Genomic DNA, 27,039 nt, shown 5'->3' with positions numbered 1-27,039 from the left:
TATATATTTTTTTTTTTTTTTTTTCTCGCTCCTAGATGCAGTGCGTCCTATGCTTGTCACTATTAGTTTTGTCTAGTTGCAACTTGTTTGTATCCTCATCGGCTTCCAGCTTCGTATCCAGTTCCCCATTGATTGCGCCCCAACCCTGTGGTATATGGCACCTCAGCGATCTATGAGATCCCGGTTGAAGCAGTGGCAATACCGCACTGTCCAGAGAACACACCCATCGACTCAACCGCTCGGCAGTTGACGATGGCAGCGACTCCCGCCGCTGGGCCTTGTTCATCAAAGCCGCGTCTCTCATTTCGGTTAAACGACGGCAGATACCTTGCTGGCTGAAAGAACCACAATCAATGTAGCGACAACCATTTGTGCCAGCTCTGGGGTATCTAGCCAAAGCCGACCACGGGTACCACGCCGCACATCACCAAGTCACCAGAAAAACATTTGTAAAAGCGGTCAGCAGAAGATGCGTATGCTTTACGGAGTGGACGGTGAATGATGAACTGCGCTGACGGGAGAGTCCATTTCAGCGGTTGGCTTCGATGGCCACATTTTCTGTTGTGGCCGTGGCTTCCTTATGTGACGACAGCGACAAGCACCATCGCCAGCAAAGGAAAAAATAAAGCAAAAAAAAAACAAGAACAGGCTAATACAGAGATATTTTCGCATGCCTATGTATATCCGCGTACCGAATGTCCGTTCCAACATTTCTGTTTTTGGTTTGTCGCTCAGCTGCGTTCGCCGCCAACGCTACCGACGCTCGTGTAGAGATGCTCCGATGTCTATACGAAAAGAGAACTACCTTGAAAGACGAAAGAGGAAGCGAGCTCGCGTATGTACCATTCTATTGCATGATATTTATATAACCAATCGATTGTTTATATTGTGTCCTTACTAATAAATGTCGATGCTGTGCATCTTTGTATAATCATAGTTATGTCTGTGTGAGTATTTTGAGTGTATCGTACAGGTGCTCTACGACGACGATAAAAATGAAGACACAGTAAGAGGCGAGCTGGCAAGAAGACGCTGAATCGAAGTTCCTTTTTTGGCTAAAAGCATTTTGCCTGTGGTCTTCGCGTATCGCCGCTTTATGCTGCTGGAACTGCCCTTAAAACTGGCCGTATACTACCTGCTATATGAGCTACTACTATGGTGACCGGTCCGGCTGTAACTATCCACATCTGACGACTATTGACGGCTATAGCTGTTTCATCCTTGGCGGGAGACTTTCGTCGAAAGTAGCCCGAGTAGCACAAAACGCAGCTCTGTCGAACCTCGCGGTGAAGTCCAGCCGCAGTTACATGGGTGCAGCGCGTACGGCACGGGCTACGATGCCTACGAGATGCCTCATATGTGTCTCACATGTGTAAATGTATTGGGTGGTATCGATTCGCATACTTCGATGGATTTTGCGCGAGTCTTCACGCTCGCAGTTTAGCTGAATGTCTGGCAACAGCATTCTTCCATGCTTTCTCAAACGACCGGTACGTTCTTTCTGTTTACGTTGCTTCTAAATGGACTAGCATCTATGTAGGAGAGGTTAGCCCAGGAGGTATACAATAAACGACACCATCCGTGGAAGAGGATCGGGAAGGAGCACATGATAAATGGCAAAACTTAACCGACCTAATAGGGTCAGACTGAGACGAGCCGAAGCTTTGATCGGGTAGTTCTAGTTCTGGGCTAGAGCAAGTCTGACGATTCTGTCATTTCTACGCGGCGAACACACGAACAGCTAAGATGAACGACGATCGACGCTAGTAATCAGAAAATGAATATATTAAAAAATAACAACTGATTTCGAGAACTGAGCACCGATACGAGGGACAGTAGATTTTTAGGCTGGGCATATTATACATGAATATATTTCTTTCGTGACAGAGTTAATAAGTAATTATATAATGATACTAAGAAATTATGGAACATAACCCTGTTGCAGGGGGTCCTGTCACGTCAAACGGTTTAAACAACCTCAATCGATTTTAGTCTTTTCTTTGAATAATCAATAAACCCAGTATTATAACCAGATTAACATAGTCCCATCATTTAATGTACCAGCGCGTTCATAACGACAAGTTTCGTTTACAATACAACTTGTCAGGTAGCAATTGTAGGCTGGCTAGATATTTTATCTAGTTACTGAATCGTTAAGTAAAAATTGTATCCATAAGGTTTGTATACCTTTCTGTAGCATATCTACTCTAATCTGCGGTAGGGTATACCACTCATGTTCAGCTACTGTATTATATTAGTCTGCAAGTACTGCCTGTTTATAGCCGTAAGAAGAAACATCGTAGGAAAGCACTCTTTTAATACAACGATTCCTAGCCACTCGGCCAAGCGGGAGCATCCGCTCTCACTGAGAACGTGAGCAGAAGTTGGTGGGGAGATCGACCGGCATGGAGACGCGGGGGTTCGTTCACCCCTTAAGTTCCCCAGATCGATGGAGGTCGGTTTCGGTCGCTCCACGAAAAAGCTTGTAGAAGCGAGGGAGGGTCTGACCGGCCTAACCTAGACGCGCCTACAGAGGCCAAAAGTGGGGCTGGTGGCGGCTGGTCTGGCTACTGCAGCAGCCACAGCTTCGACAGCTTGAACGGCTCCAGCTAAATTTGCATCTAAATCGAACCCGCGAAGTCCGCCAATCTGCAGGCGTGATGCCAGCGTCCGATCACAGAAAGGCAGCGCCTGGTGCAGCGATGCGCTACTGCTGCTGCCATCGCCAGAGCTAACGCGAGAGCCTATGGGAGCCAGCGCCGCCTTCACCACTACTATCGCCAGTCCCGCGTCATTCCTCTTGGCTCGGGTCCGCTACTATCCACTTCTACAATCGCTTCCACAAGTCGCCGACCCGGGCGAATGTGTAGGACGAAGTCTGAACCTACCACCAACGCCCCTGTACCCCTGCTGCCACGTTTCCAAGTCAAACAGGACCACCATCGCCGACAACAACAGGCCCACTAGCTCTCCAGGAGAACACACCGGAAGTATACTGCGGGAAAGAAGAGGAAAATCGACTCCACCAGAGTCAACAGCTCTCATCGTAGTTTTGCAGCTGGTGCCGCTGCTGCGGTCGTGCCGACTTCCTGGTCCGTGCAGTTTCCTGCGTTTTGCTGCTCGACGGTGCGCGTTGCGACCGGAGAGAGAGGAAACGAAAAAAAAAAGGTCGGTCCTTTGAGGAAGGCACAACTTGGTTTGATCTACTGGCCAGCAGGTTAGCGCTGAGGAAGGAAGGTTGGCTTTCTGCTGAGAGATTGGCTGGCTTTGAGCACCGGCAAACATCCGTGACTTACATTAAAACGAAGTGAGGCCTTTTCTCGTATTCCTAGCGGACCGACCTACGAGTAGTTTCACGTACTTTAGAATAGGAAGCGCCGGATCTATTATGGAGTGTCGTCCTGAGGAGGATGCACCCCTTTGTCGTTGCTGGTTTTAAGGTAAAGATTCGTTTGATCGGCCTTTGCTGGGCAAAGGAATAAATAACCAACAGATAGCCGAGCCATCGTAATTTCCGGTTGCAAATCCCATTCCAGGCAGAATGCATAGGTGGTGCCAGCGTTGGTAGCGTTGACAACGTCGAACAAGCTTTTTTGTTTCTGACAGACTCTATTTATCGCTAATACTTCCCGTAGAATGGTCGTAGCCAGTACCTCTTTTTGGTGAACTTGTCCGGGTGCAGCGAACATGTTTCTTATCGGCAAGGGGTGTGGCCGAGATTGTCGAGTTCTGGAAAACGAATAGCGTACCTTTGGTAACATGGCTATTGACAATATAACAATATTGATGTGGTAAAGAAACTGAAAAAGCTTGTAGCAGAGCGCATGCGAACCTTATCCATACGCGGTCGGTTCTAGCAGATCTCGACATTCGGATTTCACGCCTTTTTACCGGTCAACAGCGACAATATCATAGGTCCATATTTTCTCTGTTTCTGACCATGACATCTGTCAGATGCCTGGTTAAGCAGCGTAAGTTGCTTGTCGACTGATGACACTCACGCCAATGGGCCGTCGTCATCTATCAGAGCGACAAGTAGATAAAGCAATTCTTCTCGCGCCTCTTTACCGGCCTGCAACATGACCATGTTTGTCCGTCCGAGAAGGCCAGTCACTCACTCGTCCGAAGTCAACACTTTGTTCCAACTTTCAGAGTCCGCTTCTTCGGTCTCTCTCGGTATACCCCTAGCCTCGATAGCCTTGATGCAGCTGCTGGAGGAAGGGCGGCGGGCAGGGGGTATTTTTGACAGGACAACATCCGGTTCCGGTACCAAGCAAAGCGACTACCCCTTAGTGCTTAGCAGGCTCTACGCCACCTTCGAAATAGGTCCGCACTGATGGAATGGGGGTGGCCTAGACTTCTTCCTTTTCTAGTAGAGCCTCGCACTACTGCCTGGCGGCAAGGGGTCGTATTCGGGTGCGGAAGCAAGATTCGGACAAGAGACCCAAGAGACCGGAAGTACCCGTCATTTGTTTACAAAATAACGCAATTTACCCATGCAGCCTGGTCTGGCCGCGCGCTTTCTCTCTCCGAATCCAGCCAACCAAAGACACAGTGTGGTATCCTATGTCAGCACAACACTGCGGCAAAATGTCTCTCAGCGGTTGCAAGTCAGAGGGATTGTCACTATCGTCTACGGTTGCTCACTGTTTTAGCAGCCATTGCGCATATCATCCATTGCCGCCATCGCATACATTTTCTTTCCATATCTCATATCGCATCGGACTCACTGTACCGGTTCAACCGTGCATTCATCGCTACGAGGCTAGCACCAACGGTGTATCACGGTTGCTATCCTGACAACGGCTTTGCCGAATCACACGGTTTATGTCGTGCCTTTCATGGTACGACAATAAGAACACCGTATTTTGCAAGCATGCTGCAGTGGTACATTACAATACATAACCTTTATGTGTGTACATGTATGCAGCCATGCGAAACATGTGCCAATCGAAACGGCCTACATCGCCTGAAAACTTGCTGAAACAACTATTTCTATCACGAACGGATATGCTCTATATCCTTGTACTAACGCCGGAACCAAGAAATCGAGCCATAGTCCTCAAGTTTGCCTTTCAGGCGCAGCCTGTGACAAGCAGCGATATCTGCAAAGGTCTGTGTGGCGAAGAGTAAAAAGAAATACGAAAAAAGAAAACGACGAGCGACGCTGCACCTGCAGGTACCCCGTGGAGACCGCAATTTGCCTGCCCGTGGCATTTGGTCTGCTTGGCCGCTTGTCTAAGCGTCGCCTCGAGCCGGTTATTCCTGCTGCTCTTGTTATTTTTTTCCTTCATTTTCGCAGTCGTTGTCGTCGCCATAGCAACATAGGTTAGGAACAAGAACAACAGGTCCCGCTAGTGTCGAGGACATTATGCCATTACAACAAGATACCAGCAATAGCTCAGACCGTGACACTGGCGCATACGGATGTACGTGTAGATTATAGTCCGCCGCTGAAGGCGGACAGCTTTTCTTTTGGGAGGGGCTTCTTCGCAATGCCTTCAGCAGATATCCGTCGGAATCGGCGGCCAATATCCAGCAGAGGAGAGTTCGACAGCAGCAGCAGCAAAAAGGCCCCTCGTTTCGTGGTGTTCACCTCCCTTGCGCCGGCATCGCCCGCGTTGTTGTCGCCGACTTTCTCGAATCACCCCTTAGTATCCTCCACCCTTCTTGTGTAATGTACGCTGTAGCGATCGCCTATCGCTTTTTCATCAGGCGGCGCCTGATGAAAAACGGCCTACGGCTGTTTGGCCATAATATAGATTTCAGTCGTCAATAAGTCCCTCCTGCAGCAGCACCAGCGACTCTTTGAAGCTAAGGACAAGAAAGTCAGACACGGGGAGTGGGGCGGATCATATAAGGCAGATTTTCCTCCGGCAGTATTGTGCGTGCATCTTGATCAGTCTGACCAATCTGACACCGCCGGTTAAAATCGCCGTTTTGCTTGCGCCCGTGCGTTTTTGGACGCTTTGGTCGCTTTCGAGGTATCGGCAATTCGGTTTCGGTCAACGGGGTCTAGTCGCCTCACATATATCCACATCAGTGGCGTCGCTGCTCACCACAAAGTAACGTCGACTTTTTCATCCACTGTTTTATCGAGTTATTCGCCAATGCGGACCGATTCGGTGATGAACTCAGTGAAGCAGCGGCCTCGTCGCAACAGCCGCAGGACGACAGTATAGCCACGCGAACAAAGAAGGCGATGTACTTGCTCTGACTGATGCTGCTGTTATGTCTAATGCTACAGCCTGGTGAGCAGTCAACGCCTAAACTTTCCCTCCACGTCGCATATAACTTTGACGGCCCTAACAACTCTGGATCAACGCTCACCCACAAAGGAGGCTATGCAGATCTGCTATGTATTATACTATACTAAATAAAAATGCCGGATCAGCAGCGTCACAGCTACTAGAAGACAGGCAGCCGCCGCAGCGGGAGTGGCTGCTAGAGACAGTAAAAAAGCAGCGGCAACACCAGCAAAAAGTGCCCATCTCCGCTGCCCTGAAGCCCATTTCAAATTTTTAATTAACTCCAAAATCGAACATAACGAAGTGGCTGTCGTTACTTTCTACGATTGCCGTTATTGTGGTGCAGATGCTACTGCGGACTAAAGCCGTTGTCTTGAGCTAGAGCTTGTCTACCAATATGGATATTATTATAGAGCTCTTCAAGCAGTGCCGTCTAGACGGCGAAATGAAAAGGCAACGACGTAAACATTTCGCCAACACTGCCGTTACCACGATTACGAAGCTACCATTAACATAAGCTGAACGGAAATATCGAAGACTGTCCTGTTTTCTCCGGTGCTGCCTTCGATATATGTGTATGTATGTCTTTGTGTGTGTATGTGTAGACACGTTAGCGAGAATCGTAGGTCCAGCCCCGGCTGAGCAGCCGGTAAAGGGTCGACTACAGGCCGTCAGTTTGACGGCAGCAGCCAGGGAAGCTCTTCAGACACAGAAACCAATGATCGAGATACACGAAGAAACAATGAAAAGAGCAGAAAAAAAGAGCGATAGAGCAGACAGGTACCGCAGCAATCTCCGGTGTGGTTGAGGCAATTTTACAGGGCCAGAGCAGATGACGGAGAAATAAAGAGAGAGTACATTTCAGCGATGCGCTGTATATGCATCAGTTTGTTCGGTCCGATTCGAAGCTTTTTTCCTTTCTCTCCCGCTTTATCGCAACCCGTCTATCGCGAAATAGCATCACTTTAGAAACAGCTGCTAGCCGGCGTCGAGGCGACAACAAATGAAAGAGCTGAATCAGCCTGCGGACGGAGGACAGAGATCGCGTCGTGACGTCCTGCACGTCCGATGTTCGAAGCTTTAAAGTAGTATGTTGTTACTGATCACGTACATATACGGACAGCTATATGGATGGAAACAGCGCGTACCGACGCGTACATACGGACGATACGACCTATAGCGCGCTTTTACTTTCTTCTTGCCCTTTTTTGAAGACGAGTCTAATTGACTTTTTATGACAGGAATGCATGAGACAAATAGCAGGACATTGTGAAGAGGAAAATTGGCAACAATAATTAGAGGATACGAGAAAAACGTAGTAGACACTGAACAAGAATAAATGAAGAACAAATAACGAACACTGCTAACGAAAGATCGAGTCTTAGTTGTGCCCTCTACGAAAAGAAACACGGCTTGCGTCATTTTCGACGCTAATATTGCTGTTGTTAGCACTACAGCGGCAACGATTTACAGAGCGATTTTGTCCCTTGAGGTCAGTAGCTTACATGTGTGTACACTATTCTGTACATCAAGCACATAATGTCTCAGCGGGAAACTATGCTAAGTATAATATATATTAAGCGCGTTCTGTGTCTAGACGAGGTAACAAACGACACAAATGATACGAATGTTCTGTGGATGCCAACGGAACGGGGTTGAGGTACCGAAACGGATCTCTAGAACGCCATGGGTGAGACTATGTGGTAATCTACTTTCATCACTTCACGGAATACTTCGTAGTCAGATCCGCAGCTGGTATATCTGTGTTAAATATAGAGTAGCCAATTTTCTTACTATATATATATATATTGGAAAGGTTGGCAGGAATTATAGGAGAGAGATAAACGTACGTGTAGTAGTGATGCAGCAGATCTGCGCAACGAAATACTAATATAAATAATAATAATAATAGTGACGGTAATGACTGTTGTCATATTCATTGTCGTCAGCAGAAGACTGGCAAAGAAGACGTATGTGTTACTTAGTGGTCGCAGTCGAGGTATTTAGTTGAAGTTCTGTCGATCTATCTGGATTTGGCGACCTCTCACAAGGGCCCGACAACGAAACGGGTAGCTGTCCTATCGGTAATAGCTGGACGCTACCGAGCCACAAAGGTTCACTCCAGTGCATCTCCACCAAAGAACCCAGTCCATTTAGCCGTATGACGAAAAGTCTATTGGTGTTGTAGCATATGGCGCGCAATGCCGTGACGCATTCAATGTCTCCATCGCTTGAGACAAAGAACAAAGACCGCCGATGGCGTAATGAACAGCATGTAGGAAACTAATCACAGATAAGCTGTCTAGCTTTATAAATAAATACAGGACATAATGGAACACTTCGGTACTGCGTATATATGCCGTACGGACAGGGCTCTTACCTAGTTTACCCAAATCTTACTTGGCTCAATTTTACGCCTTGGACTGATCGATATCTCTTAATGAACTATTTGGTGATAAAACTCACCAGAGAAGTATCCAAACGCGTTCTGGGGACCGCCTGTTGGTCCCCCCGCGGGTTGAGCGAGCAAATCCGGAGGGCTGTCGTCGAGCGGGTCTGGACTCATACCAGGTCTCAATGCCCTCATCACCCGGCGCGGACTGCGAAAGAAATGACGCCGTGCTCCCAGCGTTGACAACTGCTTCATGCGTCTCTCTTTGGAGCGACGATTTTGAAACCAAACCTGAAAAGTAACCATTTAAAAAACAGTGGACGAAAAAAAAATGTAAGCATCGAATTTATTTAGCTTGCAGCGGACTTGAACCACATGCTGGATAGAGCAACACGTATAAATAGAGTGAGAAAGAATGTATATAAGATATTAGTTGTATACTGTCTCATCCAAAAGAATTTTTGATAGCAGGTTGCCCTATTATTCATTTGTTGTAAGCAATCGGCTTTCTGCGTTCTATTCTGCCGAGATGGCTTGGGGCAGACAACCCCGTAGCTCCAGAGCTAGGCCAAAGCTTCCACTATCGGCTAAGTCCGACGGCAGGCTAATCTCTGGATAACTGCGTTCCCTTCAGCACACACGTTACTCACTATTCGTGTCGCACTGGCTCACAACTCGCGATTCGTACCCCTCGGGAAGAAGTTTTAACAGCAGGAAATCTTTACAACGCACACCTCTATCTATCTATCTATCCACAAACGAATCTGGCTTGGGTTTGGGATCCCCAGGATTTCATGTGGGCAATCGACAATCTGCCCTTTTCCCGCTTGCCACTATCATTCGACATCCCAATGTATTGTGGTGAATGGTTTGGTCTGTAGGCCCGCTATTGCTTTAGCGTCCTTTCGAGGCCTTCGTCGGCCCCCGGTTGCTCGGTGGCTCTGCGGTGGTTCTGAGTGGGCAGATGGTTACATTCCCTTGCAAGTGTATGTGCCAAGGATCAACCGGTAGCGGTGAACCGCGCCATTATAAGGATAAACGCTCAAACGAATACGCATTTCCTCTGTTCGTACGCAGGTCGTAGCCACATGCTGGCGTATTCTAAGGATTATATATATGTGATGGGATGTTGGATATCTATGTGATATGTACATAAAAAAGTTGACAACTATCATACCACAATCAGCGCCACGCACAGTTAGAGGCGAGGATTTATAATACATTGGCTAGATATGTTTGCCTCGAATCGACCTTGAAAAGGCCAACCAATTCTTGAAAGGCTGGCGATTCATATTAAAATATTTGATCAATTTTAATGTCTCTGCACTGAAACCTCTAAAAATTCTGATAAAATGTTAGCCCGGTGGCAGGTGTTTAACTCGAAACAGGTGGACATGTGTTGTTAAAAACAAAAATACATGTCTGTTTCACCAGATAGCTATTACGTATGTACTAAATAAGATCCGAATGCTAGACAAATAAAGGTAGGAAGAAGTCTTCCTCTTTTTTGCTAAAATGATAGCCTCTGATTGCATAAACCACTTAGTTCGTCAGAAGTCACCTGACTACTTGGTAAAAACGGGGCGGAAATATGCATCTACCTCAGACCTCGATTTTGGCTTGGATGGCCAAATCTCGAGTTGAAGGAGGCTAGGCGTTCCAACAACGAAAAATACTATACAACCTGCGTAAATAAGGGAAGTTATCTCAGACCCGTTTAGCACGGTGAGCTCGGACTAGATAAAGTTTGGGAAGAAAAGAGGTGTACTGTTCAACTTTACAAAACCCACGAACATCAGCGAAGCTTACTTTAGGTATACTGGGAAAGCTTTTCCCGACAGCTAGCTTATAGCGTGGCTGGTACTTCTTGCGGTATCTGCACACTCGGTGTACCACCTTGTAACAATGGTCGCTAGCTATGCCACAGTGGCAAGAAAAGGAGACGCCCGGACTCTAAGTCGACATGGGCATAGGTTCAAGCGCCAATGTACGCTTTGGCTTCAGCCGCTACCTCTGTTTCCCAAGTTAAACTCCGTTCAGTCCGGCCGCAAGCGCGCGCAGCATGCTGAGGGTTACATAAAAGCAAGAGTTCAAGCTAAGACAGGCTTCTAACAGTTGAGGGCTCCCTGAAGACCATTGCGTCGAGTCCCCTGGGCCCCATACAACTCACCCGCCGCGGCTACCGATGCTGCCACCACTGGCGCTATAGAAAGGGCGACTTGCAAAGGAGGAGCTGTTCCTACTGCTGCTATTATTGGCCACTGCTTTGAGGAAGGCGCCTGGCACGCGAAAACGGGGAACAAAGCAGGGGGACGAGGGGCCAGGCAGAGGTAACCGGTAAGAAGCGGTACTTATGTAACGTCGTGTTTGAGCAGCACAAGAGGAAGCTCGAGAAAAAGGGCGGCAATGAAGGCCAGCTCCTCCATTGCAGAGGTTGACGAGGTTCGCGCATCGAGGACTTAGGGCGAGGGGGCAGAGCCCTGTGGCCAGAAGGGCGACCAGGTAACAAGTTGACGGGATACTTCCGACTACGACGAAAACCACATGAATCAGAAATACCACTAACCCGTTGGTGGGGTGATTGAGGAGATCGAGGTGTGTAAAGCGCGGGGCAGTGAAGGGATGGTGAGGTTGCAAGGCAACAGAGGGTGTGGGGTCCATGTGAAAAGATGTGAGGAGGAGACAGAACATCGTACGAGGTGGTATAAGGAAGTTCTTCCTTCACTCGTCAGCGGGGCAGTTCTCCGTCTGCTACTACCAATCCTTCCTGGATTCTCCCGCTAGAGGAAATTCCACGCTGCTACAGGCTTTGTAGTAAGAGGTAAGATGACATTTTACAGTTGCCCTATAGAGGCTAAAATATTAGGGCGAAAGTGAAGATTTACCTAGCCAGTTTTACGTCAGGGGACACTTCTATCCAGTATATCGGAACCTAGCCAATCTCCTTCGGCGAGATACACGTTTGCAAGTTCATTTTAGTGAAACTAAGTAGATGTCAATATTTCTGCCATGCGCTGTCAAACGCGATTTATGAGTTATTAAATTTTGCGATCATCGTATACGCATCGTATTTTTCTGTGCTTGTTTGTGGTTTGATTTTCAGCTGTAGCTCCAAACTGTGACGGGTGTACCGGCCATAGCATCTTTGGACTGTTACTAGTTAGACTTGCATATAATCGTTTGCCAATACGTGTACTGGACTAGTGAACAAGTATCCTGTGAAAAGTGTGTGTTAGAGGTGATACTTTCTCTTGCTCGCTAGTGGAAAGCTAGCCAGTTATTTTTCTCATAGAACTTCTTAGCTTGTTCATACGTTTACTATCTGCTTCTTCGATCAGCGCAATATAGCTACAAAGGATAGAAACCCACCGTACAACACGATAATGATAAGATAGTAAACTCTACGTACATTTTCTATACTGCAGTATGCAAAACAACGGGCTAATCGAACGATAGGGCCGATTTGTTATTTTAATCTGATGCAATCCACGACATTAAACCAAGATTAGGGCGGAGTGGCAGCAGTAAATGTACACTAGAAAGAAAAAATTTATGTTAATCACCTCAATGCTGAAGAGCTTCTCATCGACCCAGCTTGTCTGGATCAGTCTCATCATCACCGAATTATTTCGAACGCGTGTTAAGACCATCCGTATCACTAACAATGCCCGACGCACCAACGCACACTTCTTGGTCTCTTAATGACAATCAATGGCAGTGGTTTTGTATAACCTTATTTTGCCGTTTTTAACTTGCGAGAGATCGAAGTGACACGAGAGGTGATTATTTGGGGCTGGAGACAGCTCGAGCCAAGAACAAGTTGTAAGGCAATAAATCAGTGGTCGATACAGAGCCTATTCTGGGGACAGTAGACACTATAAAAGCCCTAATCTCAGATAGAAGAGGACGACGTAGCTAGCAAGACAAGTCGGTGATAATTACGCTTTCCTCCGCTGCTATTTTCTGGTACAATCCAGTCTTTACCTATATCCTATAACATAGCAACACCTGCTATCGATTGCGTTAGAAATGGCTAAGCCTGAGCAAATTTGGTTTATAGCAACTGGTAGCTGCCAACTGTCCTGGCATATCTAAACTTAGAAAAAACTAAGCTCTGTTAAGTTTTTAACACAAACTCGAACATGTTGTTCCGCTGTTTTGAAAATCATGCCTTTCTTTTATTGTACATATATACGAAGTTTTTCCTGCTTACGCAAAGATGCAAATGCGCTCGTATATAATGTACTCCTCGGATATTTATTGAATAAGCAGTTTTTTGGCATGACGTTAACCCACTGTTGCCAACGGCACAGAAAATTCGCTTCTGTCATAACTACTTAAACTACCAGATACACCAAAAGTTATTCAAAAGTAATCAAAGCGCTGATTTCCATGTAGTCAGTATTCCTGTCTAATGCTTTACATCCGACTCATTTAAGGCGAGTCTTAATAGCAGTGATGCTCATAGGCAAAACGCTAAACGGGGCAAAACGCATTTAAAGAGTCACATGGTTACGCTAGGATGATGCTCCAGGGCCAACTTCAAAGGCGACTTCGAAGGCGATTCTGGAGGGGTTTCCCTTGACCCGCATGCCCAACCAATATCGATAGGACTTCCATTCTTCTTTGCGGCAGACTCTGTCGCGTGTCACTGGTCCACCGTCGCTCATGGCGTGAGCCGACAAAACGTGTCCCCTACTCCTCACAGGGCTCCGTGCATCGAATTCATTGTTCTAGCTAAAAGTGCCTGTGTGACGCGCTCACGTCTGTATATTTCCCGTTATGTGTATGTCTCTCCATTCACCACACCCACGGTAAGGCGCCGAGCCTGACAAACGCAACAGATGTTTATCTGGAGATGTGAATAATAAGAGTATGGCGGAGGCGGGTGCCAAGTGAGTTAAGGATCAGGCAAGTCAGGCCAAGTAGGTTCGGAGGGAACAGCAAAAGAGCAACCAAACAAGTAGCAGATCTCCTCCGAGCAAAAGCACTGTAGCACCGGGCATTACTAGCTGATCGCAGCAGGGACTTATAAATTGAAGTCACGTGCGTGGAGAAACGACAGCCCCGTATAACCGAGCCTGACGATGGCCGGCCGAAGAACTACGACCGCCCTCAAATGGTGAGGCAAGGATCGACTCCCGGTTCATTCCTGCCACCGACTACTTACCATGTTTTGCTTTTTTCGCCGAGGATTGAGTGCCCTTTTTGAAAACGTCTCGGTTAGCTGTTTGAACAAACCACCAAGATCGGCGAGCAAGTAAAGGTAAGGCAGGAATAACTGTACCCGCGTTCTCTATTCCTTCTTATCCTATACATTGTTAAACCTGCTACAAGCCGGCCGCCTTGACTGCCCCTCCGAGTCCCGCTTGGAGCCCTGCCGGAGCGCTCTGAGCACATTCGCATCCTCCTCCAGGCAACGCTGAGACGATTAACAATGAATGAAGAGGGGACAATTTTAGTTAGGTTCGACATCGCGAACGGCAACAACAAACGGCATTTATTTGTTGCCTGCTACAGCATTAACCTCTTGCTTGTGAGGTTGAAGAAGGGTATCACTATTAGAAAATCTTATATGAGTACGTAATTGGTCGTTTTTAATTGGTCTGCTCTATCTAAGCTTAGCAGCTGGTGACTGTCAGACTTATCATAACTAAGCAAAATTAAATGATGCATGAAAAAAAGTATTATAACGGCCTGAAGGAACCAAATGACAGCTGACAAGAGCGCGCGGATGATACATAGTACTTGCGGTTCTTGATTCGAAGGTCCCAAAGATATTCCCGTCAGGCATTTTCTTATATAACGTAGACGTTTCCTTATTTCGAGCGCAGGTACAGATGCACAAATGTTTTCTGTGTATTCGTTTTGTATTGGCTGTTCTTGAATTCCTGGTGGATAAAGAACTTATAGATAAATTATTGGAGCTTTTAACAGCAAATTAAGTTTGGAATTGAAGTAGAAAGATGCGATTAGATGAATTGTTCAGCTAGGTTTGGAAGTTCATTTATGTCGTCACACATTCTCATTCCAGTCAGTGGTGTTCTACTTTATTTACGTTGTAGGACTCCTTTATACTTGTAAATCCCTTCTTTTGCTGAGTTCATCTCTAGGACACGTTTAACTATTGACGTCAGGAATGTGGTGAGGGTAGTTTCTTAGGATAGGAGTACAGAAAACGAATCAGGTCTCCTATATATATGTGTATATATATATATAGGAGTACGCGAGTATCTCTGCGCATCTAATGGAATAGAACGTCAAAATGCAACAAACGCACATTGAAAAAGCAGCGTGATTAAGGTCGCACACGGTTTGCCAATGGCAAACAGTGACTACAACAAAAGCCCACCCATAACTATAACGCTTTACAGGTATGTTTCACACACTGCTGCGAGTTTCATTGGAGTCGCGTGCAACAGTATTGGACCGATAAGACTGAACTGGATCAGCACATAGGACCAGGGCAACAGGACCAGGATTTCATAAGAAGTCCTTAGCATTCCAGACGAGCTAACAATGAACTAGTTACCAAAGCGGGCCGGTCGAAGCGAACATGCACATTAGGACTCTGATGCAAACTTTGCCTCGTTCTCCCGCTCTTTCCGACTCGATTCTTTTTTCGTCAGCCTGATCCTTCTTTCTCGTGAGTCACAGCCGCATCATCATGAACGGCATCAGCATCAGTGGCAGCACAATTTTACTTTGTACCTCGCATGGTCCCCCAGTATTGTCTCAGATGCCCCACGTCTCCGTACTCTCATCGACGCGAGCGAGCTCCGTGACCAGGTAGCAAGCAGCGACCGTTCACTAATACTTGGTAGTACGCTCTCTTATACTCATTAAACACAAGCTGTAGCCACCGCGGCGATCGACTAGCGGCCCTACACACGGTCGGGTGCTATCACAGCCAAGATGCCAAACCAGCTGGCGAACAGCTCACCCCAGTGTTAATCCTAGCAGTGTTACTAGTGAATTAAGACGTAGCCACTAGGTGGCGCTCTTGGCGCCAGCGCCGTCGCCGTCTTCTCTCAGTTGACCGTCCGTAGTAGCAGCAGTAGTAGTAACAGCCCCCGCTGCCGCCGTAATAGCCAACGAGGGGCCGGGTAGGACGCTGCAGGCTCCGCCCTCCTCGCACGGCCGCCGTAGCCTGGTGCCAGTTGCCGCTGAAGCCATCGGCTGAGCGGTCGCAGCCTGCAACCACTTTCAGCATGAAGCCCGCTGTCTTCCCACATTGAGCTCATCGCGTTGATCGGTGACCGGTTGGTTTCATCAGCGGCTTCCCTGCCAGCGACCGAGCCAGGATGGTTCTCTATTCTTGTTGGGAACTGCTTCCGGCGAGCAGTAGCAACAGCCGAGGACGCTGAAAAAGGATGGCAGGACAGGCGGATCGAAACAAGAAAATGGGGGGACTGATTTAAAAGCAGTGGAGTTTGTTGCGCCTTGCTCTCTGGTCGAGTCCGGTCCACCTGGGTAGAGACACACGCGACTTTTCGCCTTGCTGCTGCTGCTGCTGCCGCCATTCATGATGATTGTTGCGCGATGATTATCGTGATCATGCTTGATGAGGGTGACAATATTTTGGCTGTTGTCTTCCAGGGCTGGTCTTGGAAGGTGGCTTTGGCTTCAGCTTTTTTTTCATAGCTTGTGGATGAAGTAAAAAAAAAGGGGCGAAAATGACGAAGAAAATGGAAGATGACGAAATGACGAAAATGACGGAAAACAATTCTACAGCGCGCGAAAAGAGGAGTGGCTGACAAACGATACCAACAATCGTGTTTCGTGCGCAGACGTCGCCTATCCATCGAGGTACGATTCAACACTTCATTGCCCGTGAACCGTGACGACTAAAAATCTTTTGAGGGGTTGGTAACCTAACCATGCTATGCCAGCTAACCACCATGAGTCTACTCGGCCGAATCGTTGCGTAGCATCACACAAGAACAGAAAGTATATGAGGCAAATGCTTAACCGCACAAGGTTCTCATGACGCCGGACGCGTCTTGTTTGCTTAAAGCTACGAAACAGAACCCAAACAACTCAAGACTACATAAAAAATAATACACAGCTAAGCACTATAACGGTTACCATAATGTTGGACGACTTCATCAACGCTAGTTCCATAACACTATGCCGTTGAAATAGTACAATAACTTTGAAAAGAAAAACGGTTATTATAGCGTTTCGGTCTAATGCTGCCAATTGGACGGTTAAGATCGACGAGACAAAGCGGGTAGGTACAAAAAAGATAGGAAAACGGAAACGCGTGACCACCGGGGAGAATTTCAAGGCAAGGCAAGGCAAGGCTAGGCAGTGCGAATTGTGCCCAGGTCGGAGACACCCACATGCTCTGCACGCGGTGGCTACCTACAGTCTAAACCCAGTGCGCCAGCGAAAAACGCTAGCTCTGTACATCAGTTCCGCAGCAGAAACTAACGAGAGCTGGTAGGCAGTAATGAAGCTAGCCCCAGAAATAAGTCAATTCAATTTTTTTTTTTTACATAAAAGCAAAGTCCTATGTAGAAAAAGGTGCCCGTATGTTTCAAATGTGGAACTGAACCGATCTGACGCATCTGCTAGTACCAGAGAGAACCTATCAGGAAAAGAAGGTGCACCTCATGAGACGCACTTAACTGCTCCTCTACCTAAAACAACTACTGAAAAAATTTGATTTTGCCGTAACCGCTAACCCTAGCCTACCCTGGAACAGGGTGAAGCCACATATCTAGATGGTGGGTTGCTTCCAAACAACAACAACAACATGAGCCTTCTCCGTGTTGAATCTATCTGTCTATCTACAACTGTATGCCAGCGTTTATCCTTCACGCGTTTATTATATACATTTATGCACCGCTCATTGTATATTATCCATTGCGAGCCACGTAGCAATACGTGCGTTAGACAGACAGGCACGCGGGCAGAGAGTGGAGACCCCTGGTGGCCTTTGTTCGGCCGAAAATTCCCGCTGCCCAACGAGGAACCGATCGTTCATGTTGCCCCGCTCGTCTATTCTTCATCCTATGAGTTTGCTTATTATTGTTCTCGTCTTCGTAGAAGAAAGAAGACGAGTGAGTTCCCCAATCGCTGCTTCAACGCTCGGGTCGCGTCTGGCAGGACGACACCGGCCGAGCATACGCACATACAAATAGAACGATAGCCTCTATCATCCGCCTTCGCTTCTAGCGGAGCAATCGACCAAAAAGACAGCAGCAACTATTTTCTCCTGCTCTACGTCTCTATCTATCTCTTTCTATCTCGGTCTATCCGAGTCAGTGTGGGAGTGTTCTTCGCTCCCGGGCGTTGGCGGAACACCGAACAACCCGTGCAAACGTCTAAGCAAGCGTTTGTGGCTTGTGCCTGTCGTTGTTGTCAGGTATGAGTGATAGAGATTCTGTCTTAACTTCAGAGGAAAAGCGATGATACTTCGGGTACTGGTGCTGCTTCCGCAGTACTTTCCATAGTCACCGTGTGGAAAGTTAGTTACCCGTGTGAGCTACGATGCCGGGATAGGCCAGTATACTCACCCTTCTGCTCGAATGCCAAGCTTTAAAGGAGGCTAGACATTCATAGCCGGGGCTATAGATGCGAACGCATCTGTACGTCCGTACGTGCCTATGTGAGCTTGTGCGCGAACGCCTGTTGCATTTACGCTTGTTTCAATTCGACGCAACCGATTGTTCCTATCCATTAACTCGGTTTTTTTCAACTGAAACCTTTGTTCGAGCGCTCGTCGACTGGCCTGAATAAATAGCAATTGCTATTTGCAACCTCCGGTGATCGCTACCGCTGGTGCTGTTAATAACAGCGGGTTCACATAAGGGTTTTTCTCGTGAAGTCAACAAAGTCTCAGTGAACGCCTCGTCTTCGACGGGCCCATCTGCCTCGCGGAAGCAATGCAATATCTCTTTAATGTTCTATCGGGCTTTCTACCAGCTGAGCTGCACGCTGTCAATCCGAATTCGCTCGGAGTTCTCGACGGACGCATCTGCAGGTCTACCACCTGGAGTTTCTTCATTTTCTGTTGACCTGCGTCTGTGCACACTTCATCAGTTGAAGACTAAAGTTTTTTTTGTCTGCCTATACGCATCACTCGAATTGCTAGGCCATTCTTTAATAGTTTAGTTTGCATTTGCTATGGTCTTCTCCTTACGTCTAGTTCTAGGCTTTCTGCGGTACGATTGGCTTCATTTATCTACTTCAGTTCGCACGACTTATTTATGCTTTGAGCGTTGGAAGCCCACCTCTTTTTCGTTTAGCCGTTCTCTCGTTACGTTTAACCTCGACAAACCTCACGTCAACAGGCAGCGAACTAACTCACTGGTCACTGCCGCCGCTCCGAGGCGGACTCTCTTAGGCTTCAACCACAGAAACAAGTCAGTCGGGCCAGTCTTCACTTTACGCTGCACGACGCCATCGGGAACAGCACCGCTGGCAATATCTGATGCAGTTCTTTCGTCGGCGACTCAAATTTTTCGCCTTCGATGATAATAGTAATATCCCCGCCAGCAGCGGCAGTGGCGGCAGCGGCGGCCGTCGATTTTGTTTTTGGTCCCTCCCTGTTTACGTTCCTACTTGACGTCGAGCGACGAACGCAGCGTCAATAAAGATTACATCGTCTGTGGAAGATGAGGTCTCACAAGTTTCATTTTACCTCGTATATTACTGTGTCCCGTTCGCTCTTTTTGGCTTCTTCTATCAGACATCCCACTCGCTCCCCTCTGCCCGCTTTCTTTCAGTAGCTTCGTGTCATCTTGTTTTAGCGTTCGTTCGCATGGCGTCTTGCTCTCGCCGCGGCGGCGGCGGCGGCGGCGGCTACGTTGTTGCTGCTGCTGCTATATATATAATACTAGAATGGCTGGTGATGACGCTGCCGTTGAAGTTGTTGCGGTTACTGCTGCCGTTGCCGCAAGGATGCGATCGCGAGCGATCCATCAACAAGCGCAGCCAACAGCAGCAGCGTGCGTGTTTCAGTGTCTGTTCACTCTTCACGAACGAGCAGAAGAATAACGAGAATGGAAAAGTTGAATAGAGCAACGGCAGTAGCATTAGCATCAACGAAGACGGAGACGACGACGACGACGACGCAGGAGACTACAGCAACGAGCTAACAAAAGAACTAAGTGACCGGCGAACGGGCGAGTGAACGAATGAACAAAAAAAAAAAGGATGAACTGATGAACAATTGGGAGAAAAATGGAATACACTTTGGGCGGGAGCAGTAACGACGGCAGTGCTCCCTAAGAGAGGTCCGAACCACTTGTAGCTAGCACGCACAGGAAACCTCGCTACCATTATATATATATATATTTAGTTGATCGTCGACGCGAGCAGGTTCTGTTCAAGCTGTTGTTTTGCCTGCCGAAGAAACTGCTCGCTGTCGTCGGTTCTTGCTATGAAATGAGGAGCTATCCACAACGGTACTACGAAGTGAAGCACCGACGGTAAAAGGACCTCGGCAAATGTCAGCTTGGAGAAGACTTGAAATAAATAAGATAGTGCAACCGTCAAGCGTCCCCACAGAACATTGTTAAATCGATGATTTCGAACAGCAACGCGAAATAATTTGTACTTTTCGCCTTGCGGCAAAAGCACCAGCGCGGCGGAAATTATTGTTATTGGGTGGTGAATCGGATAGTGTCATCTTTGGACTATTATAGAAATTGCGCTGGTCCTAAGTCGGCACCGATCGTGCATAGGCGACTGTGCGACCTACGTGTAACTACGAGTTTGACGAAGGCCTATTGCATCGACTCATCGTGCCGCATGCTAAAACACAAATAAAAAGATATTGATAGCTTTTTCCTCATGATCACTATCATCATCAAGTTCTTCACGAAATCTTCATTGAGTCATCTTCTGAAGCCTGTTCACTCCAGCTGTTTGCTATGTGGACCATGAGAACGCGCACCACCCGCGCGTCTGACGACTTTGTCCCGCGCCCTCCACTCGTCACTCTTGCAGCGGTATAGCCTAAACATGAGATAAGCGCAAGACCATTCGTTCGTCTCCAGTTCTGTTCTATCGCGTTGTCTGTACGCAGCTTTGGTAACTGTTGGCTGTTGACTCTCTAGCATATTTCTTTTGCGCGTTTATGCAAAGGAAGGTTTCAAAGACTAGCTTTTACGGCGTTCCATGGTCACCTGTGTAGTCGATTGGATCGAAATGCTGCACAGGCCAGATGCAGTATGGAAATGCGGTGCGTATGTCCGGAGCCTGAGTCGACCCAAGAAACATGGAGTAGCTGAAAATGGAACGCACTGGCCAGGGAACTAACCACCTGTTTGGCGAGGGACCGTTTGCCCCCATTCAGGTGAAAACCGCCTTCCCTGAGGCCGAGGCTGAGGACGGTCCGTCTTCTCTCATGCATGCATGCAGATTCGTTGGCGCTCCCCGTTGAGTCCCTCCAGGAACGCTGCTTCGGCTCGTGCTCCGTTCGGCTCCTCTGTCGGCCGAGCTCCTCTGTCCAGGCAGAGAGGCGCAAAGCTTCGAACGTGGTGGCGGCAAAACGTCTCGCTATCGATCACCTTGCCCCTACACAGCTCCCATTCACGAATAAATAAATGAAGATCCAATGAATCTAAAACAACCACCCATAGCGACCCATCACATGTGAGCTACTGATATACGGACTCACGCAGGCCATAGTATTCAAAAAAGCAGTAGCAACCGTGGGCCACTTGAGCCTACGTTCTACCTGATCACATACGACCATTTACGTTCGCGCAGCAAATCAAGTTTACGTCACCAGGACATCGTACGCTGCATTTACGCTCTGTATATTAAAAATATAATGACAATGTTCTAGTGCACCTCTCACTATAACAAGGTATATTGATGACAGTCCAACTGACCGCATCGTATCACCTGGGCACTTTAGCGTTAGGGTATCACAGGAGGACAAATAAAGGTAGGGCCTTTTGTCCAGACGCATATATAGTGCAGCTGGGATCAGCTTGATTGGGTACGACAGATTAGCTTGCGTGTGGACCGAACTATCTTTGAATTCAGTTATAGCAAACCAGTAAAAGTCGCTTCGGGTTGCCATCATCGGCATTTTATCAGCTAAAACGGATAAATAGGGCCAATCGGCAAGCATTGACGCCAACCAGGATCGTCGAAGACGATGATGACTTGATCAGGCCGCATGACTCGGCTTTTTGACAACCAGCAGTAACGAACCAATGAACGACTCATGGCTAAGCAACGAGAGCCGCTTCATATGTAATGCGCCTGCTCAGGAGACAGCCGAAAACGGGACGGTCAAACAGCGGGTCTCGATCGATTGGTAGCGCTTGTGCAGGAGGGAGGTGCGAGCTGCAGGCGTGTAATTTGTAGTTATGTTGCTTGTTTGCTTACCTGTTTGCTAAAAGCAGGAGTTGGACTCCTGGAGCGCAACCAGCAGTAGCTCGTGGTAGCCAACGTGATCGGCGGCGTGTTAATCGCGCACCGTTTCTGCTGCCGAAAGCTGCTGCAGCTCACCAATCCAGATCTGAAGGATTTGCCTCCTGTAGCCGCTGGCGCTGTTGATGTTACCTGGCGTGTTGCTTTTGCTGGTTTAGTAGACATATTAATAGCAATGGCGATGATGATGGTTGCTAGAATTGGTTCAATATACCCGAGCTGCTAGTAGAGTCTATGGCGATGCTGGCCAAATATACACTGTCGGATGAATCCAGCAATAACGCTAGTCAGAGTGACCCGCAGTAATAACAATAGAGATAGTAGCGAGGTGGTCACAGCAGGAGGGAGGCGACGGAATAAATCGACTGCTCTTGCGATCGCTGCGTCTGCCACCGTCGTAGTTGGTGTGGATAACTATGAGCTTAGATCATGGACGATTTGTTCAATCTGCGGGCCCTGCCACATATCAACAAGCCGACGAAATAACGAACTTGCTCACGAGCTGACTAACTTAGCTAGCTTCATGCACTAGATATAGATCCGATCGATGCATAGATAGTACACGATAAGGCCGACCTATGAGAGAGTTTATCACCAACACTGAAGATATCAAAATAGGGTTCACATCTTCATTAACATTTTTTACACTATAGCTTTTTCTACAAGGACACACACATACCCAGACTCAGTTTTCCTATTTCTACGTATGTATGCTTCCCTAAAGGAATACGTTACCCCAGGGTGGACAGGTTTAATCTGCACGGATTCGTAATAAGAAAGATAACGACGACAAGATGCTCACTGAGCTTTATTAATTACGTTGTGCCGTCGGATGATCACGCAGAATGAGCCGCTTCGCATTGAAGACATGCGTACTGGCTACTGATTCCCGGCACCGCGGCCCTAGCAGTTGGCGAGCACTTCAGTCAGTTGTGATCGGACTCAACTGTCGTAGTTTCACCTACAAGCTACGTATCGATCAAGCGACAGAGGCACTTGTTTTCTTTGAGGCGAGAACTGGACGCGACTGTTAGAGCACAACGTTGCTGGCTTCCAAGCCCTATAAGTGGGTTAACTAGCCCTATAACTAAGTTATTCCTGTTCGAAGCCTGTGATCAGAAACAGAGATAGATTCAATTAGCCTATGCACAGAAATGATATAAACTTGCAAATGTACATGCCGTAAATTATATGTATTGTATGTACCTACACGACGCTAGCCAACGTGACACCGCGAATATGGCAAGGTATATTTAGATCAATGTTTGTGTTTATGTAGACTTCTCGGTTTGTTAATCGCCTCCATCGACACCGCGGCATCAAACAAGAGTAGGATTTTTTTTTTAAATATTTACTGCTTTTCGTGTTGCTCCCTCGTTACGGGGGCAGTTTATTTATTGTTGGGCTTATCACGCCTCGTAGTTTCTGTTTTCATTTCAGTTGATGATTTATTTTGCACCAGGCGCTTGCGGAATAATGGTACTGGTGTGCTTGTGTAATGCCAAGGCATCATCTTGCACACAGTAAGTACATAGGGTAGCAAGCGTTGTTTCTTCTTTCTTGTCTAAAAGCGGCGGCGATGATGATAACGGCAGCAGTAGTTTCCCATCTCCCGCTTCATGACCTGATGGCCAAATGACTTATAAAAATTCATCATAACAGCACCGTACATTTTACGGCACATCAAATATCCAATATTCCACGACCACGCAAGGTCTTCCCATAACCCACAACCCGTAGCAGCTGTTCCGGGACAACGAAGGGGACCGCAGTCGCCATTATTGCTGCAACGCCGTTGCATGCTGTGGACGGATCCGATTAAGAACATTGACAATTATTATTGGGAGGTATGGATACCCTCAAGCCGTGTCATCGCCGTCACTGGCAGAGCTGCTCAGTAAACCTCCACTTGACTGCGACGAACTGGAGTTACGATGAGCAATGACTGAGCGAATCCACTCGATTCAAGCAGAGATGAGAGGCACAAGAAGAAATGGGGTGAGAAGACGGCTTGCTCGCAGTTCTGGGTAAATGCTGCTCGGATATGCGCTTCAGAGTATTCTAAGACGAAACTGACAGAGCTTACATTCTCGATCTTCCCTCTATTCTTTCCACAAACGTCATTCTTTATCGTTGCCTCTCGAATTGCTGCTGCTGCTGCTTTACAAAGGGACAATATCGCGACCGAAAGCACATACATACACATGGATGTTTATGCCATAGAACCTCAAGCGGACACTGCTAATGTCCGGCTCGCCGGCGTCTTAGCGAACTCTATCTGCTGTGCTCCCTGTATTTTGCGGGTTTCCTATGTTGTCGCACTCGACTTCGTCGGAGCTACTTGAGTCGTCGTTTCCTTAGCGCCAGCCGCGCACGGGCTGGCTCTATATGTACCTATTAGAGATAAATAGAACGCCGATGAGAACCGCTAGCCTACCTCAAGCTCTCTATCTGCTAAAGTGCTACTGAAGCACCAGCAGTAACAACAATTACTTGACGACTTTCTGTGACCCTTTCCTCTGGTCGGCAAATAGCAGTAGCTTCTTGGCGCTGGTGTCGGAAAAATGTCGCTCAACGAACGGGGGGGGGGGGGGGGTAGAGAACGAAAAAGCAAAGCGGGAAACTTCAGCTAGACGCGGCTACGAATGATAGCGTGGCCTGTCCCAAAGAAAGCTAGGCGTCATCGTCTGAAGAGACCGCCGCCGTTATCAGTAGATGTCTAACTAGAGAATAGTACGCTTTTGTTGTAATAGTAGTACTGGTTGCAGTTGTCACGGTAGAAATGGTGCACTCTCGAAGTTTTGCGGGCCTGAACCTGCAGAACTTCACTGGTTGCCTCCGCTTGTAGCTTGCGAGCAACCTCACGTCTATTAAATGACAAGTAGAATATCAACAGTTTTCAGTGGTCTTCTTTCTTGTTCGATAGAATACATGTTCTAGCTTCAAAACCTTTGTGCTGAACTTGAGTCGAGCGTATCGTCCAACCGAGTTTTGCAATAGTAGCAATTTTCAGTGCAGAACCAGTCATGTACGCTTGGAATAGGCTTCTAAAGGAAGGTTAGTCGGTAGCGTTATAGCACTCCCAAGTGAACTGCAAGAACCTTCTAGACAGGCTGAAGCTCTCTGGCTAGATAGATTCAATACTCACGATACCGATAACAGCTGACAACAATCAAATCTCAGAACACGATGAAGATGATGCTTGATTGCTGTTGAAGGGTGAATCCGGTCTGTCGGCGACTTTGACTATGAATACATTCTCTACGAATACAAGTTACACGATTGATTTGAGATGGAGTATCGAGCTCGTTGCTGGTGGTCCGGTTTGTTTGTCGTAATTCCTGAATACGATATTTTAACTGTACAGCAGTTAGGTCGGATCCAAGATGGCCGTCCGTAATTTTCACTAAGTGGAGCGCGGATAAAAGCGGGCCGAATTCCGCTCTTGCTTAGAGCTCCAAGAGCTAATTTTTTGTTACAATTTCTAAGGTAACGTTTCGAATTTTACGTCTAATACCGCCACTTAGCATTTGCTATACAGTTGCTAGTAGTTCTGTTCTTACGGTTCACTTGTGTCCTTGATCAAGGACTGCTTTTCGTGCTTAGACCCTACTGCTAGAGTTAGTAATAAAAAGGTAAAAAAAAAATATGCATATACACAAATATACACGAGAGTTAGGCTACCAATCCCACTGTGGCCGACTGACAAGGTACTTATTAGAAATAAGTGTATTTATAGGCAGGCGCACCTATGCACCCTGTACATATTTTGGCGCCAAGATTTTTCTTCAGATCTATTATCTCTCGAGTTCATCTTCGGCCTGCACACCAAGGTGTACATGTGTGAAGTTAACAAGATGATTTGATCGTATGTACACACATGAAGACTTATTTGCACATGCTCTAGCTTACGCACCCTCCCCTTTCCCCGACTTCGATACCCCTCCTGTGTTTCGCATGATCGGCCTCGAGAGTTCAGATCAGCAAAACACCAACATTATTATTATCACCATCCACATCACCACAAGTATCATCATCATCATCATTATTGTCGTCTGCTGGGCAACCGAAGTGTTGGTCCAGCAGCGTTCCCTGAGCCGCGCGAAACGAGTCAAAATGAAGATTACCGATTTAGCCGAACCGATCCGGCTACGCTCGAAGCACTGCTATTTATTCGTGTTATAACTGTGCTTCTCTTTTTTGCAGCTTTCTTAGATCGACACCCGCGTTGTCGCCCACAGGACACAGTTGTTCCGGCGTATTGAATTGCTGGACGCTGTCCAGCAACGCGTCGAGAACGACAGAGCGCTACCATATATCAGTCTTTCCTCTTTCTACACTCGAACTCCAGAGAGTCTCGGCGATCAAAAGATAGATTTACTGAGTATATGTGTATTAGTGTATGTCTTCTTGTTATTGTCCTTCGGGAGTCGTTCTTTTCTATATATATATATATATATATATATATATATATATATATATATATATATATGTATATATATGTACGCGCTTAAGAATTAAGAGGAAGAGAAGCGAAAAATGTCTGTACTTGGATTATGTTCACTCCTCAGTGCGTGCCTGACTGCCTTCTTCTGTGCTGTTGTAGGTCTGCGTTTCGATTCAATGCCTGTCTTGGGAAGGAGTCTGCCCTGTGTAGTTGATCTTGGTCGTCGTACTCGCACTTTGCCATTGCTAGAACAATACGGTTTTCCTTCATGCTCACGAGTGCTCCTGCGTGTGCGCCGCAGTACTCACTCACTGTGAGCGCTTTCTTGAGGTAGCACAACTGCGCCGTTACTTGGGGGGTAGAGTACCGTAGCAATAGGAGTTGTAGTAGTACCACAATTCAGCGGCGGTGGCCCTCGATGTACAACAACACACAAGTCTACTTCACACCTTCGCTAGACGTAGGTGTTAATCGGCCAAATCGGCTTGAGACGGTTGTCGCTTTGTACGAATCAGTCGAGATCTCTTTCTCTCTCTCTTTTCATATATATA

The 27,039-nt window shown here is 47.3% G+C and overlaps 1 protein-coding gene across 1 annotated transcript in view; it reads right to left on the bottom strand.

The window, feature by feature from the left end:
- LOC111253197 (LIM/homeobox protein Lhx1-like) overlaps positions 1 to 27,039 on the bottom strand; it is a 160,391-nt gene that overhangs the window by 19,118 nt on the left and 114,234 nt on the right. Inside the window, exon 5 of the mRNA XM_086992610.1 lies at positions 8,715 to 8,931. Coding sequence (XP_086848736.1) covers positions 8,715 to 8,931 — 217 coding nt within the window. The remainder of the gene's footprint in view (positions 1 to 8,714; positions 8,932 to 27,039) is intronic.

The sequence above is a fragment of the Varroa destructor genome, unplaced genomic scaffold (assembly GCF_002443255.2).
Source record: "Varroa destructor unplaced genomic scaffold, Vdes_3.0 BEIS01000006.1, whole genome shotgun sequence".
NCBI lineage: Eukaryota > Metazoa > Arthropoda > Arachnida > Mesostigmata > Varroidae > Varroa > Varroa destructor.
The sequence above is the reverse complement of the archived record's forward strand: the minus strand, read 5'-3'. Positions and strand labels throughout refer to the sequence as shown.